This window comes from Trachypithecus francoisi, unplaced genomic scaffold (assembly GCF_009764315.1).
Source record: "Trachypithecus francoisi isolate TF-2019V2 unplaced genomic scaffold, Tfra_2.0 Lachesis_group5, whole genome shotgun sequence".
Lineage (NCBI taxonomy): Eukaryota > Metazoa > Chordata > Mammalia > Primates > Cercopithecidae > Trachypithecus > Trachypithecus francoisi.
In genome coordinates this window covers 53,451,670-53,469,563 of record NW_022681470.1, presented here as the reverse complement: position 1 = coordinate 53,469,563, position 17,894 = coordinate 53,451,670, and the positions used below count along the sequence as shown (strand labels likewise).

General features: G+C 33.6%; 1 protein-coding gene across 6 annotated transcripts in view; it reads right to left on the bottom strand.

Annotated features, from left to right (window-relative positions):
• CFH (complement factor H) overlaps positions 1–17,894 on the bottom strand; it is a 175,052-nt gene that overhangs the window by 141,637 nt on the left and 15,521 nt on the right. For all 6 annotated transcript variants that reach the window (XM_033200639.1, XM_033200640.1, XM_033200641.1 and 3 more), the window contains exons 2-6: positions 10,836–11,021; positions 10,021–10,126; positions 7,970–8,046; positions 6,339–6,530; positions 4,231–4,401 (exon numbers count right to left, since the gene is read on the bottom strand). In XM_033200639.1, coding sequence (XP_033056530.1) covers positions 4,231–4,401; positions 6,339–6,530; positions 7,970–8,046; positions 10,021–10,126; positions 10,836–11,021 — 732 coding nt within the window. The remainder of the gene's footprint in view (positions 1–4,230; positions 4,402–6,338; positions 6,531–7,969; positions 8,047–10,020; positions 10,127–10,835; positions 11,022–17,894) is intronic.

The following is a 17,894-nucleotide window of genomic DNA, read 5'->3' as shown; positions in this document are numbered from 1 at the left end:
AGGTTAGCTTTAATTCTTTCATTTTCCCCTGTATTTTAAACCATTGTTTATTCCTTCCTTCTTTCTTACCTTATCAACCATGCTCTTAAATTGATATGGAAGCTTTTGCAATTTAAATCCCTTCTCTTAACACTTTGTTCAAGTTTAGCTAATGTACTACATTTCCCCACCCCTTCAAAACCAAAATCCTTAAAATACCATTTTATAATTGCTATCTCCACTTTCCCGTCTCACATTTATTCTTCAACTCACTACTGTCTAGTTTCTGACACCTCTATTTTGTCGTCATTGCTCTGACAAAAGCTACCAATGAGCTCCAATGTTCAAATTCAGAAATGCTTTGCATTTCACATATTCCAGTCACTGGTACATACTATGGGCTTCCTAATTATTTATTGAACTGAACAGATAAAACTCTGTAATATTTGACTCTGTTGATTATGGACTTTTTGGTGTTCTCCATTACCTCATATATTTATGTTCTCCTGCTTCTCCTTGTCTTTGTCTAAGTGATGCTTTTCTTTTATATTTTATTACTTTCCTTTACTTTATATTTTTTGCTTCTCGTCTTCTACTTTACTTAATTTTTAGGTCCTGCCTACTTGTCACATCTCATCTCCTGACATTTTCTTACTTCGTCTCTATACTACCACTATTCCTTTCTTATAACTTGTATGTTTAGTCAAACATAAAATTTTATAAAGTTTTAATTATTCATCACATATTTCCTCTTCTCAATACCAAACTTCCACCGTGTCCATTCAGCTCCTAAGCTTATACTTCATTCTGACAGAATAAACTTTAATATATCTCTATAGCTAACAGGATAATATATCTAGATTAGCAATAATAATATGAGAAATAATATGTATGTGACTTAGTATACAAGTTTTAAAGTTTTGCTGTTTTAAAATTTTACTATTTTATGTAAAACATGTCTTCAGTGTTTGATGTTGACACTAACTTCAAATGAGTCTTAAATGTATTCCTTTTTTCTTTTTTTCTGTGTCACTTCATTCTTCTCTATCATATTTTCATATACTCATTAAAGTTCAGTTTATGTATCTTCAATTATTTTTCCTTATGATATAGCTCAATTTAATACCAATTTTTGAAGTCAAAAGCTATGAGATACAAAAAACAAGAGTTTAACTAAGAAATTAATAAAATAATACAGAACAATTGTGTTAATTAAGAATAGAAGGACTTCTGGTGATTATACTCAAGCAGTAGACATAAATCCTGTGATAAACCTTAATTTCTTATACTCACAATCATTTTTAAAATAAATCATGTTATTAAAACATTGTTCAAACCTGTACCTTTATCCAAAATAATATTTGAGACTATCCATATTTTCCTACTATTGGAAACAAGCATTAGTCATTTGAAGTTATAACACTAATTCAAGATTGGCACTCTATGTTTTGAACCAATAGAAAATCCAATCTGTACAGGGAAGAAATAGATTTGGATCAAAGATAGCTTTAATTTAACAGTTCTTGGTACCTTTGATTGTTTCTGTAAATAACTTTCTGTTACAGATTGTTCCTATTGGACACAGAAACCAAAGTTTTGACAATTCACCTCCAATCAGTCCTCTGACATGTATGTGCCATAGACCAGATTGAAGAAAATTTAAGTATTTAAAATTTAAGTAGATTATTTTACTTTAATGTTATCTTATTATTTAATTCCAAATTTCTTATAGATTTAGAAGCAACAAAGAGAGTTTGAAGTTACCTGATTTCAGAGAAAATGATGTGTATAGATTTTGAATTCATCTTATATCAGCAAGTAGATCTTTGCTTTGTACCAAGAAAATAGTCATGTTTATGCTATATTGGCATACAAAGAATGGAATTCTTTTATTAAGAAAGACTTCTCTATATCTAATCAGTGTAAAATATATTTCAATAAAATAAAACATGGTAAGAGAGAGTGCATGCTTAACTAACTTGGGATGAATTTTCCTTTATTTATATTGATTATTAGTGAACTGTCTTCTGAAAAGGAGTACTCAATCCCAATGCCTTCTCTTGGTATCTCTTTTCCTAAAGAAAGCAGGATCCTCAAGCATAGTCTTGAATATTCAGGTTTTACTTGTATTTGTGACTGATAAATGGAAAAAAATATATAAAAGAAAAATGCTTTATAAATGTAGAGTCTTTGGGGTGTGTGTGTGTGTGTGTGTGTGTGAGAATCAATCAGTGTTCAAGAGAAGCAAGAACAGAAATGCAGTAACACATTTGGGAAAAACAGATGAATTTCTCATTGTGAAAACAAATATGTGCTAAGGAAGACTTTTAAGTAGGTAGCAAAGTGAACAAGTAAAAGAGGCGAAATAATCAGATGACTACAAGGAGGTAGTCATGCTACAGAGTTACATGTTCAAATAAAACTAAATTCCCAGAGTCTTATTTTGAATTCATCGAAAGCTGAAATGGTGGTTTATTGTAATGTTTATCTTCAAAACACAGCAAGGCTCTGATGTAAAATAAGTGGTTTATAAGTTACATTTTGATTATTGGATGGATAAATTCATTGTAGATTTGAAAGGGGTTCTGGAAGTAATATACTTCAGGTAGAAGTTAATGCCAAAGGAATTATGCATGCACTTCCTTTGCTTAGGAACTATGAATGCCATGAAGACAAATAGTTGGACCCCACACACCATTAGCCAAACATGGATCTGAGGTGGGTTATTATTGTCTCTTGTTCATTATTTTTTTCCTAAAATATGTTCTTAACAGTGCCTAAAAGTAGAGATCACACAACTGTGAAGAAAAATATGTTTTCCAAGGAGACACTTGTGAGCTCAAACCAAAATTTTTTTAGTGTATAAAATTAACCCAAAATTAACTATTCTTTTTGTAAAAGAGGATTACTAAAGCACAGTTTAAACATGTATTTATGAATCACGGGATTTAAAGTTCAGAGGGCTTTTAAGAGTTCAACTCTTCCTTCTCTCACAGTATGGCAATATCACCCATTTAGATTTTTGGACCATATGTGGTAATACTGTTCCTCATTTCACTAGTTGTAGGAGTCCTCATCAAAAGCAAACTCACTCCTTTTATAAATGTTTGAAAATACCTCAAAACAGTTATCACCACACTATAGCTATAGCTTCTTACTGTACTTCTTATGGCATAATTTCTTAAAGTCTGCCACTGTCTATATTCTCTCTTCTTGGCCATGATAGTTTGAAACTTTCCCTTTTAAAATGAAGTGGGTTAAGTAGAACACTCTATTCCAGAAATATTTTTTTGGTGGGCAAAGAGCACAGTTGAAATGATCTCTTTGGCTCTGTATAACATCCCTCCATAATGAAACTTAGGAGATTTTGGGTTTTTTTTTATTTTTATTTTTTTTGGTTTTTCCATTTTCCAGCACCATCATCACTGTTGAGTCATACTGGGCCTGTTGTTAACAAAAATATTCATTTCCTTCCACTTAATTCCATTGTCAGTTGAGAGTTTCCTCACCTGTTAGTAATACAAGTTACTTTTAAAGTATTTTAAAATATTAATATAATTTAAATAAATTCTGGGCATTAGTAGAGCAATCTACTTGTTTGAGAGTTGTATGTTACTGAGAATCAGGAAGTCTATTATTGTCCTGGCTCTACTCCAGACATGGTTTTTGATGATAAGTCAATGATTTAATAAGCTACTGAACTTTTCTGGCCTGTTTGTGTCTATTTTCAGAGCGTGTGTATCGTATGAAGTGTTCTCAAAATGAACCTTGAACACAGAAAATTCTATGTATTCTTAGCAAACTATCACAAGAACAGAAGACCAAACACCGCATGTTCTCACTCATAGGTGGGAACTGAACAATGAGATCACTTGGACTCGGGAAGGGGAACATCACACACCGGGGCCTATCATGGGGAGGGGGAGGGGGGAGGGATTGCATTGGGAGTTATACCTGATATAAATGATGAATTGATGGGTGCTGACGAGATGATGGGTGCAGCACACCAACATGGCACAAGTATACATATGTAACAAACCTGCACGTTATGCACATGTACCCTAGAACTTAAAGTATAATAAAAATAAAATAAAATAAAATAAGGGAAAAAAATAAAATAAAGTATTTTTATAATAGTTTATTTACATAAATTAGCATTCTATTTTTGATTAAAATAAGTGGCTTTATTAAAAGAATTAATTAAAATATGTGATAAATTTGTATAGATCCAGAAAGTAAATGTAACATTACCTTCACATGAAGGCAACGGATGCCATCCAGATTCAGTGCATACAGAATCTCCTCTTTCACTGTATTCATAACCCGTGTTACATTTATATTGAAATCGTTCATTCTCCTTATAAATAATCTTCTGAGATATAGGAGATCCATGTATAACATCTGGGGATTTGCATGAAATTTCTAAATAGAAGGGATTAAATTCCAAAATGTTTATTGCAAATTAAAGGACTGTGACCAGGACATAATTATATGAAAACAGAAATGTTTCCATCAGGTAAGTCAGTCAACCAAACAAAAGTTCTGTTTTGACTTGACCACTTAATAAATGATTTATCTGAAGAAAGTTAAAATTCTGATTTAAATTATTCTTCTAATATTATTTAGTTTCAGGACAAATTAGCCTTCTTGAAATAAAGAGTGACCAGTAACACTCATCAAGTGTATATATAAAATTGACCATAAATATAGTTTTATTGTGATGTTTTCACTGAATGACCTGCAAAAAATAACACATCTTCAAATTATTGAAAAGACAGCAATTATCAACAGTACTCTTTGTCAAAGACATTGATTTAACTCATTGTCATTATATCTCTGAAAAGTAACTGACCTGTTTTTGTGTCATCACCATTTAGCCAAGATTTCCTCAGAAAGAAAAAAAAAGGCCATCATCTTTTATACTCACTTCTCTCAAACATTTTTACCTGAGATTATACCAATCCTAAGTAGTTTCCCAAACTCTGTTCTCCCACTTTCTAATCCATTTTCCTTGTGTGTAGCTTAATGACCTCTCATGTAGACACATCATAACTCCACTTGAAATCCTTCATTGATTCCCAAATCAGTCTGAACAAAAGGTGTGTTCTTCAGTGCGGTGCATGCAGCACTCTGTATTGGCCCACCTTCTATTTATCACTGACTCATTCCTTACTTGCATTCTACACTAAGGTGCCTAGGAACAATGGACAAGAACCAGTGGTGCTTCATGCTCCTTAAAACCTTACTGCCCTTCCACTTCCTTCCACTGAACTCTGGTATGCTTTTGCTCTCATTTTCATCTACAAAATCTCATTTTTTTCTTTAAGACTTAATCGTAGGCATCAGCCATTCCAGGAAGGTTTCACTAACCACAAGAATCTACTTGTAAGGATGTAAATTCCGTCCATGTACTTCTAAAGTACATGAAATTTGCTATGCTGAATAAAAATATTAGTTTTTAACATAAAGAAGTATTGTTGTTAGAGTTCTTAAGAAGAGAAATTCTTTTCTCTGTATCTAACTATAAAATAGAACAGACTTTAAAAGTAAAAAGAATTTAGAAATTTTAGATAATATTAAAATATAAATATACCAGAAACTTCTGCCAAACATTTATTGGTAAAATGAACTTGCATTATGGTACTACTAAACAAATCAACCACGATTTTTACCACAGAAGCCAAAATCATTGATTGGTCATGATGCACAGGTTGGCAGTATTATGACTAAAAATATCCTGGCTTACAGTTTACTATAAAACTTATTTTAAGAGGCTATGATTTATTTAGTAGATTCTGTTCATTTCAGCAACATTTATAGTAAACTTGCAGTACAAATATAAAACAGGTCTGCTTTCTAGAATTGTTATTCAAAAATGAATGTCATTCTAATGTATCTCTGGAAATACATAATGAAACTATGGCTTTCAAAATTAAAAACAAATGTCTATTCCAGAGGTCTTACAACTTGCAGCAAAAATACTTAGCATTCTTTTTCAGCCTAAGAGGCGACTACAATGGAGTTATGGTTAAAGCATGGACTCTGGTATCAGATAACCTACATTTAAATCCTAACTTGACTCTTTATGCCATGATAATCCAGGGCATGTATTTAACTTCTTTGCACCAGTCTCCTCAATTATAAAATAAAAGTGATGAGTAAATAAATCATGGAGTTTTTCTGAAAGGTAAAATTAAATGATGCATGCAAAGAACTTAGCTCAATTACAGGCAGATAGTAAGTGCTCAATAAATATTAGCTATTGTTAATATTGCTAATACTCCTTAGAATGAACGATGTTTTAAATGTATATTTACATTTGAAAAGCTAAAAATACTAAAAAAGTAAGTGTATCTTACCCACACACTTTGGTTTCTCTTTACTCCAAACACCATCTTCTGAACAATGCATTTCGTTATCTCCTTCAATCTTGTAGCCTGAGTTACATGCAAACCGTACTGCTTGTCCAAAGTGGTATTCCCGATCTGGTTCCATTGCACCACTGATAATTTTTCCATTCTCTGGTGCTTTCATTGGTAAACACTTTACAACTGAAGAAAATACATATAATGTTTTCTAACGGAATTTTAGAAGTTTATTGTGAAAAATATGTGTGTGTATAAAATCATCCTCAGGATAAGATTGGAGGAAAGTACTTAAATTATTTTTAGAAGCATTTGATATACCTGTTTGCTAGAGATACATGTTTCTAAGAAACAAGCAAATGGAATGTTTATTCCTGATTCTTTTCTATGGGAGTGGACAATGAAAATCACTATTTTCAATGTTAGCTTGTATTTTTGTAGTAACAAACAAGTATTTTTAAATAATCAAGAAATACAAAGCTTGAGATAATTAAATACAACATTTTCATTTATGCCCCAGCATAATATAACACCGCATGCCTAAAAGATGTAAAAGCAAACTTTATGACATTAACTTCAATAGAGAAATCATCCTTAATTTTCCATCCTCTTCGACTTCAGTGTTCAAAATAATTTGAGTACTTCTTTTGATTCTACTTAATATTTTCCAATTTCTCTAAGATTGTGGTCAAACTTTATTGTACTCTCAAATGACTCAGGATGCCTGTTAAAATGAAACTTTTAGGGCTATCTTCCTGCATGCTCACCCCAAAGATACTGATTCAGTAGGTCATTTTTTAGTAACCAAATATTTTAATTTTTAACAAGCATCCCAGGTGATTTCAATGTAGATGTTCTCTAGAACATTAATCTTCTTCCTCTAATTTTCATAGATGAAAAACATCTTCCATTCTTTTCTGTAGTTGACAGAATTTTTGAATGATTATCACACTTCTTCTATATCTCTCTCCACTTACTACTCACTGTGGAATTAGGAAATACTACTCTGATTGATTTCTTTTATTTCCATAATGACTAGGGATTTGAATTATTAGCTCACAGCATGAAAACAGAATCTACATTTTCTCATTTTCACTGCTTTACAGAACAGTAAGAAATAACAGAGCTCGCCCTTAGTTTATTCCTCTTTTCTGTAAAGGTAAGTTCACAGGCAACCTCCTTTGGTGGGAGGTCTCAGCCGTGTTCTGCCCTTCAGCTGTTACCATAGATCCCTGCATTTGGGTGGTTATTGGGTGAGTGCCTCTTGATTAATAAAGGTAAAATTCTGGTCTTCATTAGCATAGCTAATGAAGTATAGCTAATGATGCTTATATGAATTTCTAGCCATTAAAATCCAAAAGGAAATAAAAATGAGTTTTAGATTCTCTAATGTCTAATACTTCAATTATTAGATTAGATCAGGTTGCATTCATATTTGGCTTTTGAAACACCAAGAATGTAGTCATAAAAAGACTAGATTCCCACTCTACATTATATGAGAAACAAAAATAAATAAATAAAAATATTTAATTAGAGACTTTAAGATATTTCAATGTAAGACATTTTTAAAAATCTTAGATTATTTAAGGTATTTCAATATACTCGTAAATACATTTTATGTCTACCTTCACATATAGGAATATCATTGGTCCATCCATCTGTGTCACATTCACGGTAATTAATCTCACCTAGCAATTGATACCTGAAAACCCAAAAATAACAGTGTTGAGATAATGTGTGTTTATATGCAGTTTTAAATTCAATGGCATTCTGAGTGTTCAGAAACTGCATAGTAAAGAAAATGAGCAGCGTATACATTTTCTTGTTTCTTGTTTCTTGTCTTCCCTTCCTCCCTCTCTTCCTCCTTCACTCTTTTTCTTAGATTTCTTAAGTTTCTCTCTTTCTTAATCTCTATCTCCCTTTATCTTTCTCTCCTTGGTGCATGGACTGAAAATAATCATAACCTTTGGTTCATGACAAACTCATTATTGTTTCATACAAAGTATTCTTATTTTTCATTGAATTATCTAATTAGTTAAATTCAATAATATAGTAAGCTCCATGAACTATCACCAAAACAAAAGCTAAAAATATCATAGTAACCAACAGCTAACATTATGTTTCCCTCTCCTCCAGTCTTAGACCATATTTCTGTCCTCCACGATTCTGATATTTTCTAAACACCTTAGGCTTTCTACATAATGTAAGATAGTTCCAGCAAAAAGTTGTTAGTGTGTGATTTACTTTCAGCACTTGCCTCCATCTCCCCGTCTCTATCCTAGAGATTTTTTCCAGAGAATACCCAGTGAATCAAATCTGCTTATCCAATCCATCTAATGCTGAACTTAAGTAATTTTAAAAACCCATGAAGCCTGCTCTTTGAATCTGAAAATGCTCTATTTGAATATGAGCTCCCTGGGGCATGTGCAAAATGTGCAATCATTGCTAGAGGCTTCAGATCTATACATTTTTATCTCCTTAGCCAAATCAAGTGCTGAACTTAAAGAGAGGACACAAGTCTATGAGAAAACAAATATTTCAGAGGTGAGGAAGGTAGCAAATTAAAATATTCAGCCCCAGGAAATTATAACCTATTTGGTTATGTGTGATAAGATAAGCAGTAATGATTGAAGGGCTAAAAATGTATTTGAAAAACCTCCCTGAGGTAGTGACTAAGGAGAGAATAAATTCATAAGAAATAATACTTATTTGGCATCTACAATATCTCAAGGTCTCTTCTAAGGGATGCAGATGTGTGTCTTAATTATTTTTCCTACTAATCCATGAAGCATATGAAATGTGTCTGTTTTGTAGGAAAGGAAATGGTAACGAAGAGATATATTTTTAAATACCCATAAATGTTAAGTGGAAGAGTTTTGAAAGGCAGGCTTACTCCAGTGACTGAATTTTAAGCTATTATATTTTATTGCTTCGAATTAAGAAAAAAAATGAGGAAAGAATGAGGTTATTCCATTTGTAATATTTGGTTACATTTATGAAGTATAAGATTATAGTGATCTAATCCTAGTTTCCCATATATAGATTTTTCTTCAAAATAATTTTTGATCTAGCAGAGAATAAGGGGGATAAAAGGACACTGAGACACGGATATACAGTGATGATTTTGGCAATGAAAACCCAGCAGTTGGTTAGAAGGAACAGAGTCAATGATTCTGAAAGAGTAGTTTTAGTCCATGTGGTAAGAATAATTTGCAGACCTGGGACATTAAGTAACATTAGTTGTAAGTAAAACTTATAAGCAGGTAAAAGTCTTGCTTTCCTTAAATTTTATAAAATCTGTCAAAATAGTTTTCATACAATATAAATTGGTTACAATTCCTATTGTTCCTGACACATTGAACTCCCATGATACTCTGCACAAAATAGAATGCCATGAAGACTTGTTGGGTGAATACTTATATATGTGCATACTGTTTTCCCACTCTTCTATAATTATACTCTACCAGTGAAGTTATACTTCATTTAAATTTTTCAATGTTAAGGAGAAAATATGTTATCCAGATTTAATTATTTCCATCATAGTTAAATTTTCAGGTACTTGCATGTTACTTTTTAAAATGTCCATAGAAAAATACAATAACCTTAAAATATATAAAGTAGTACAGCTCCTATTTACTATCTCAATTATAAACCTCTTTTTGTATGGACTACATACCCCTCATTACATGTATACACAGCTTTTACACCATATTCAAATGCATTTCCTCCTATGAGGCTAAAATAACCAAAGGGAGTATCTCCAGGATGTCCACAGGGCCTTTCTAAAATGAAAAAAAAAAAAAAGTTATAAATTAGTATGTAATAACAAGAAATATATTTTAGCTAGGAGTGGGGGAACAAGTATATTTGATATTACATAAGAAGACAGATTGAATACAAGGAAAATTAAATATAGCAGAGCTATTATTTCATAATTGAACTTAAACTATATGCTTGCTTTTTTAATTTTGGAGGAAGACCACCCCTTTTTGAAAATGATGATGTATTGGCTGGGCACAGTGGCTCATACCTGTAATCCCAGCACCTTGGGAGGTCAAGGTGAGTGGATCACAAGGCCAGGAGTTCGAGATCAGCCTGTCCAGCATAGTGAAACCCCATCTCTACTAAAAATACAAAAATTAGCCAGGTGTGGTGGCACGTGCCAATAGTCCTAGCTACTCGGGATGTTGAGGCAGGAGAATTGCTTGAACCAGGGAGGCAGAGGTTGCAGTGAGCCGAGATAGCACCACTGCACTCCAGTCTGGCAATAGAGGGAGACTCCATCTCAAAATTGCACCACTGCACTCCAGCCTAAGTGACAGAGCCAGACTCCATCTCAAAAAAAAAAAAAAAAAAAAGATGTATGATGTATTATTTTGTATTTGAGCAGCAACAGTGATACAATTCAGCCATAATTGTGATAATATTAAATCTTAAGTATTTTTGCAACCAAAAGTTTTCATAAATTTCACAAATATATGAAGTACTTACTCTGACATTTCCTTAATGGATTAAGAGCAACCCATTCTCCCTTCCTGCATACCATTGCTATATTTCCAAGAGATCTATATCCAGGGCGGCATTTATAGATAGCCGGAGTGCCTTCTGGATATGTTTGGTCAGGCCAGGAACCTGTCAGAATTTCTGTATTTTTTCTTGGAGGAAGTTCCTTGCAATCTACAAAAAATAAAAACAAAATAAGTGCATAAAGTATCTATTTAAATGTACAGTATGTTTGGGTAATTGTTGCTTTTAAAAATGTCTAGACAGTTACAGACCTACCTAAATTTCCCATTCTCTCTCTCTCTCTCTCTCTCCTACTCCCATATCTATGGAGTAAACATACATTTCATGCATGTAGTGTAAGTATACATTTCACCTTATAAAATTTGTATCTACATAATTTTATAAGAATGTTCACTGTGGAAGAATACCTTAAAAACTTTGCAAAGCAATAGATATATTTTGTTATACTACTCTTAATTGCTGGAGAGCATTCTACTATTCTTCCATTAATTTGGGAAATATTTATTGAGCACTATCGTAGGTTGTAAAGCAAAAACAATGAGGAAACAAGTTACCTGTTCTCAAAGCATTTCCATTCTAGTAGGGAAGCCAGTTATTTAATAAGTAGTCAAATAAATGTACAATATGCATTACAGGTAGAAAAATTCTATTTACAAAAATGAAGCATGATAAGTTTTAATACAAAATTATAGGAACACTCCAAATAAGATAGAATGGGATGGAAAAGAACAATGTTTCTACTCTAGATTGGAACAACAACAAATTGTGTGTGCATGTGTATGCTCAAAGGTAAGTTGTGGGAGCAAAGAGGATTAAATGAACAAAATCCAAGTAGGCAGGACTTGTTTCAAGTAAATATAGGGTCTCTGGCCATTTTTTACCTGGTTATATTTGTCAACTCTGAATATGGATTGAAGATCCTTCCTCTGAATGGAAGAATGGTAATGAGGTAAGAAAGAACCAAACATAAGGAGGTTATAACTAGCATGAAAAATTCTGAAACTTTGACAAATCAGGTAGCTTTGCTACAGTCTAGGTAGCTTCTTACAAGAAGACTGACTTTCCCATTGTCTCATAGAAAAAAAATCTCAATAAGAAAAGGGATCTGACTCAAATACACAACTAGCATTCTCATTAAAATATGCCATATTTGAAAGTCACTTTGTGTGATTTTTAAGAGCAGTTGTCAAAACAGCAGAAAAGCTGTATACATATATGTATTTATGTATATACATACATATATACACATATATTATTTATATATAATAAAAGCTCTTTATATATGATTGCTTTTCTGCTGTTTCATATATATATGAGTATTTAAGATTATATATATAAGAGCAGATGTCAAAACAGCAGAAAAGCAAATATATATAAACAACTATTATATATATCATACGCTCACATACATAATATATATGTGTTGGCTTCTATCTCAAAAGTCTAATATATATATACACACACAAATATGGTATAATATATACATATATATGTATGTATATACTCTGTGTGTGTGTGTTCATCTTTTGGGACAGAAGAAACCAACCAGACTCTTGATTTTAAAAACCCAAGAAGGTTTAATCTTTGAGACTTTAGAAACCAGAAGTGGAACTGATTCAAATTAAAAGTGTTACCCAGGTCCCTCTGAATTAAATTTTTGAGTGGCTCAAGAAAGAGCAAACAATCTTGTTAGTGAGAGTAAGTTACATAAACTTTGCTCATTACATATTTTTGTTTAAAAACACGATCTTGAATAAAAATTAAAAGATACATAAAGAAGCAAAACAGCTGTGAATGAAAAAGAGAAAATAAATATTCAGTAGAACTAGACACTCAGATTCAGATGTTAGAATTAGTGTTAAGGTCTTTATAACAGCTATTTTAGGGACATTAAAGGAACTATAGAAAGTAGATGTAAATTTTAAGAAGATATTCAAAATAAAATTGACTCATAATAAATCAGGTGTTATCTTAAAACTGCATAAAAAATCAGAAATAACAACTTGTCAGATGGTGTTAAGAATCAAATGGACATAGCACAATACAAACTTGTTAAACTTAGAGGAAGTTTAATATAAAAATATCCAAACTGAAGTATAGAAAGACAAAAGTGTATAAACAACAACAAACAAAACAGAGTACAAAAAAAATGTGGTGTAGAGTCAAGTTATAAAACATGTGTAATTGGAATTCTAACAACAGAGAAGAGAATGAACATAGGCAATATTTGAAGAAACAATAGCTCAAAGGTTTCCAAAATTGATGAAAGAAATCAACTCACAAAATCAAAATTTCAACAAACCCCCAAAATGCTATATACCAAGAAAACATATACTGATACTCTGCTGAAAACCAAAGATAAAGGCAAAATCTTAAAAGCAGATTGTATTAGTCCATTTTTGCACTGCTATAAAGAAATACCCAAGACTGGGTAATTTATAAATAAAAGAGATATAATTGACTCACAGTTTCACATGGCTGGGGAGGCCTCAGGAAACTGACAATCATGGTGGAAGGGGAAGCAAGGACTGGACCTCTTTACATGGGGTGGCGGGAGAGAGAAGTGCAAACAGGGGAAATGCCAGATGCTTATAAAACCATCAAAACTCGTGAGAACAAACTCACTATCATGAGAACAGCATGGGAGAAACAGTCCCGTGATCCAGTCACCTCTCACTGGGACCCTTCCTCAACACATGGGGATTATGGGGATTACAATTTAAGATGAGATTTGGGTGGGGACACAGAGCCTAACCATACAATTCTGCCCCTTGCCTTTTCCAAATCTCATGCCCTGACATTTCAAACCACAATCATGCCTTCCCAACAGTCCCCCAAAGTCTTAACTCCCTACATCATTAACCCAAAAGTCCATGTCCAAAGTCTCATCTGAGACAAGGCAAGTCCCTTCCACATATGAGCTTGTAAAATCAAAAGCAAATTAGTAATTTTCAAGATACAATGGGAATACAGGCATTGGGTAAATGCTCCCATCCCAGATGGGATGAACTGGCTAAAACAAAAGGGCCAAAGCCTCCATGAAAGTTGGAAATCCAATAGGGAAGTCATTAAACCTTAAAGTTCCAAAACAGTCTCCTTTGATTCCATGTCTCATATTCAGGTCACACTGATGCAAGAGGTGAGCTCCCACAGCCTTGGGCAGACCTTCCCCAATGGTTTTGCAGGGTATGGCTCCCTTCCCTGGCTGTTTTCACTGCTGGCATTGAGTCTCTGTGGCTTTTCTAGGCACATGGTGCAACCTGTCAGTGGATCTACCATTCTGGGGTCTGGAGGATCGGTGGCCCTATTCTCACAGCTCTATTAGGTAGTGCCCCAGTGGGACCTCTGTGTGGGGGCTCCAATCCTACATTCTCCCTGCTCATTGCACTAGCAGAGGTTCTCCATAAGGCCTCCTCCCTTGCAACACACCTCTGCCTGGATATCTAAGCATTTCTATACATTCTCTGAATCTAGGTGGAGGTTTTGCATTCTGTGTACCCACAGGACCAACACCATGTGGAAGCTACCAAGGCTTAGGACTTTCATCCTCTGAAGCAATGGCCCAAGCTGTATGTTGTCCCCTTTTAGACATGGCTACAACTGGAGCAGCTAGGATACAAGCCACCAAGTCCTGAGACTGCACACAGCAGTGGGGCCCAGGCCTGCAAAACCATTTTTCTTTCCTAGGCATCTGGGCCTGTGATGGGAGAAGCTGTCTTAAAGATTACTAACATTCCCTGGAGACATTTTTCCTTTGTCATGGTGATTAACATTTGACTCCTCATTCCTTACACAGATTTTTCCAGTGGGCTTGCATTTCTCCCAAGAAAATTGAGGTTTCATTTCTATTGCATCATCAGGCTGCACATTTTCCAAACTTTTATGCTCTGCTTCCCTTTTAAACATAAGTTCCAATTTCAGATCAACTTTCTCAATGTTCAAAGTTCCACAGATCTCTAGGGAAGGGGCAAAATGTTGCCAATCTCTTTGCTAAATGATCTTCGCTCCAGATCCCAATAAGTTCCTTGTCCCTATCTGAGACCACCTCAGCCTGGACTTCATATTCCAGATCACTATCAGCATTTTGGTCTAAAGCATTCAACAAGTCTCTAGGAAGTTCCAAGCTTTCCCACATCTTCCTGTCTTCTTTTGAGACCTCCAAACTGTTCCAACTTCTGGCTGTTACCCAGTTCCAAAGTCACTTCCACATTTTGAGGTATCTTTATAGTAGTGCCCTACTACCTCGGTACCAATTTAGTGTATTAGTCCATTTTACACTGCTATAAAGAATTACCTGACACTGGATAGTTCATTAAAAAAATAAGTTTAATTGACTCACACTTTCACGTGGTAGGGGAGGCTTCAGGAAACTTACAATTATGGTGGAAGGTGAAGAAGAAGAGAGGACTTTCTTCACATGGTAGCAGGAGAGAGAAATGCAAGTTGGGGAAATGCCAGATGCTTGAACCATTAAATATCATAAGAACTCACTCACTATCATGAGAACAGCATGGGGCAAACAATCCTCATGATCCAGTCATCTCCCACTGAGTTCCTCCCTTGACATGTGGTGATTATGGAGATTACAATTTAAGATGAGATTTGGGTGGGGACACAGAGCCAAACCATATCACAGACAGAGGAAATTTTTTTTTTTTTTTTTTTTTCAGGAGAATAGTAAAAATAACAGCCAAGTTTGTGGAAGTAAATACTGAAGTCTGAATATATATGTTTTAGCATCACTAAAGTGTTGAAAATTAAAAGTCAGCAGAGAACTCTGTAAATGGTGAAAATATACTTCAAAAATGAAAGAGCATGCAAACACATTCTTAAGCAAACAAAAGCAGAAAGAATTCAACAAGAGCAGACTCAGCTATATAAAAATACTAAAAAAGTTAATCTGGGCTGAAGGAAACTGATCTAAAATATAAGCAAAGAAGTACAAAAAGGAATAAGTGGAACTGAAGAAAATAAATGGATGACTAAATAAAAAAGCTATTGAAACATGATAAACATGCTATGTATATTTTACTTAAATGAAAAAGAACCTAGACTGTTTAAGTCAATAATGACCATGTTTAATAGTGTTTTTAATAAATTCAGGAGTATAATATGAAACAATAATAGCAAAAGTGTCAGGAAAAGGTAAAGAAAATAAAAGTGTGATATTTTCCCCATAGTCTTGATGTGGTAAAAATATTAATTTAGGATAAACTGTAATAATTTAAGTATGTTTTATTGTAATTGCTAGGTTAGCCACTAAACCAATAATATTGAGATGCATAAAATAACTAGTATACATGATGTAATGAGATAGTCAAGATTATGTGATTAAAGTAAGAGAACGCAGGAAAAGAAAAAAGAAAAATGAGGCAAAAATAAATAGCAATATGCTAGACTTAAACTGAACTGTATCAGTAATTACATTAAATGTAAATGGATTCATCACCACACTTAACATGCAAAGATTGTCTGACTGGATAAAGGCATAAAAGAAAACTCAAATATATGAGGATTACTTTTAATAAAATTGTACATACAAACTGAGAGTAAATGATAAAAACCAATATGCTAGAAAAGTATCAACTAAAGTCAGAATGATATTAATGTATTAATATCAAGCAAATTATAATTTAAGTTAGAAAGTATTACTAGATAAAAAGAGAGTCATTTCATATTAATAAAAGGGCTACTTTAACAGAAAGATATAATAATTCTAAATGTGTTTGAACAATGTTTACTGGAGCTGGCTCATATGACTCATAGGAGTCAATTATACACATCTTTTGCTAATACAATGTTCACTGATGACACGTTGGTAACTTGAAATAGACCATATCGTGAGAATTTACACATGAATCTCAGCAAATTTTACAAATCATGGTTGTTTCCTTTCCTTTTAAAAAATAGTTGGTTGTTTTACATTTACCAGCATGCCTCTTTGCATAAAACTATTAATGTATCTTCAAAATATAACAGAAATAAAAGAAGTAAGCAATCTACCATCATAGTTTGAGATTTAAGCAAACTGTTTCCAATATCCAATAGACAAAGAAATAGAAAAATAAGGATATACAAGATATGAGCAACATTATTAACCAAATTAAGCTTTTTTATATTAATAAAACACTGCCTTCAACAATTGCAAGATGCATATTCATTCCAAGCAAATCTCTACCAATTTCAAAATATTAAAATCACTCTAAGTATACTCCCTGACGACTAGACATTGATAATAGAAAATAACTGGAAAACTCACAAAATTTTTGAAGTTAAGCAACGCTGTTTTTTTTGTTTTTGTTTTTCTTTTTGTTTTTTGTTTTTTGAGACGGAGTCTCGCTCTGTCCCCCAGGCTGGAGTGCAGTGGCCCAATCTCGGCTCACTGCAACCTCTGCTCACGGGTTCACACCATTCTCCTGCCTCAACTTCCCAAGTAACTGGGAATACAGGGGCCCACCACCACGCCTGGCTATTTGTGTGTGTGTGTGTGTGTGTGTGTGTACGTGTTTTTACTAGAGACCGGGTTTCACCATGTTAGCCAGGATGGTCTCGATCTCTTCTCCTGGTGATCCACCCACCTCGGCCTCCCAAAGTGCTGAGATTACAGGCAGATTACAGGCGTGCGCCACGGTGCCCGGGAAGCAACACTTATAAATAACTCACGAGTTAAAGAAAAACTACAACATAAATTAGAATATGATTTGAAGTAAACAGTAATGAAAATACATGTTAAAATTTGTGGGCTGATGCTGAAGCAGTGATTAGAGAGAAAAATATATATAACCTGAATGAATTAGAAATTAAAAAACTGTTGGAAATCAATTATCCAAATTTCTAATTCAAGAAACTGGTAAAACATTAAATTAAATCTAAAGAAAATAGAGGACAGCAAATAATAGTGATGATCACATAAATCACCCTCCAAGTTCAAGGTGACGACTAAAGTATTTAAGGATACCCAATTCTGTTGTTACCCAGCATGGATGTGACCTATACTGGCATCAACTTTCATCCTTCATCAGC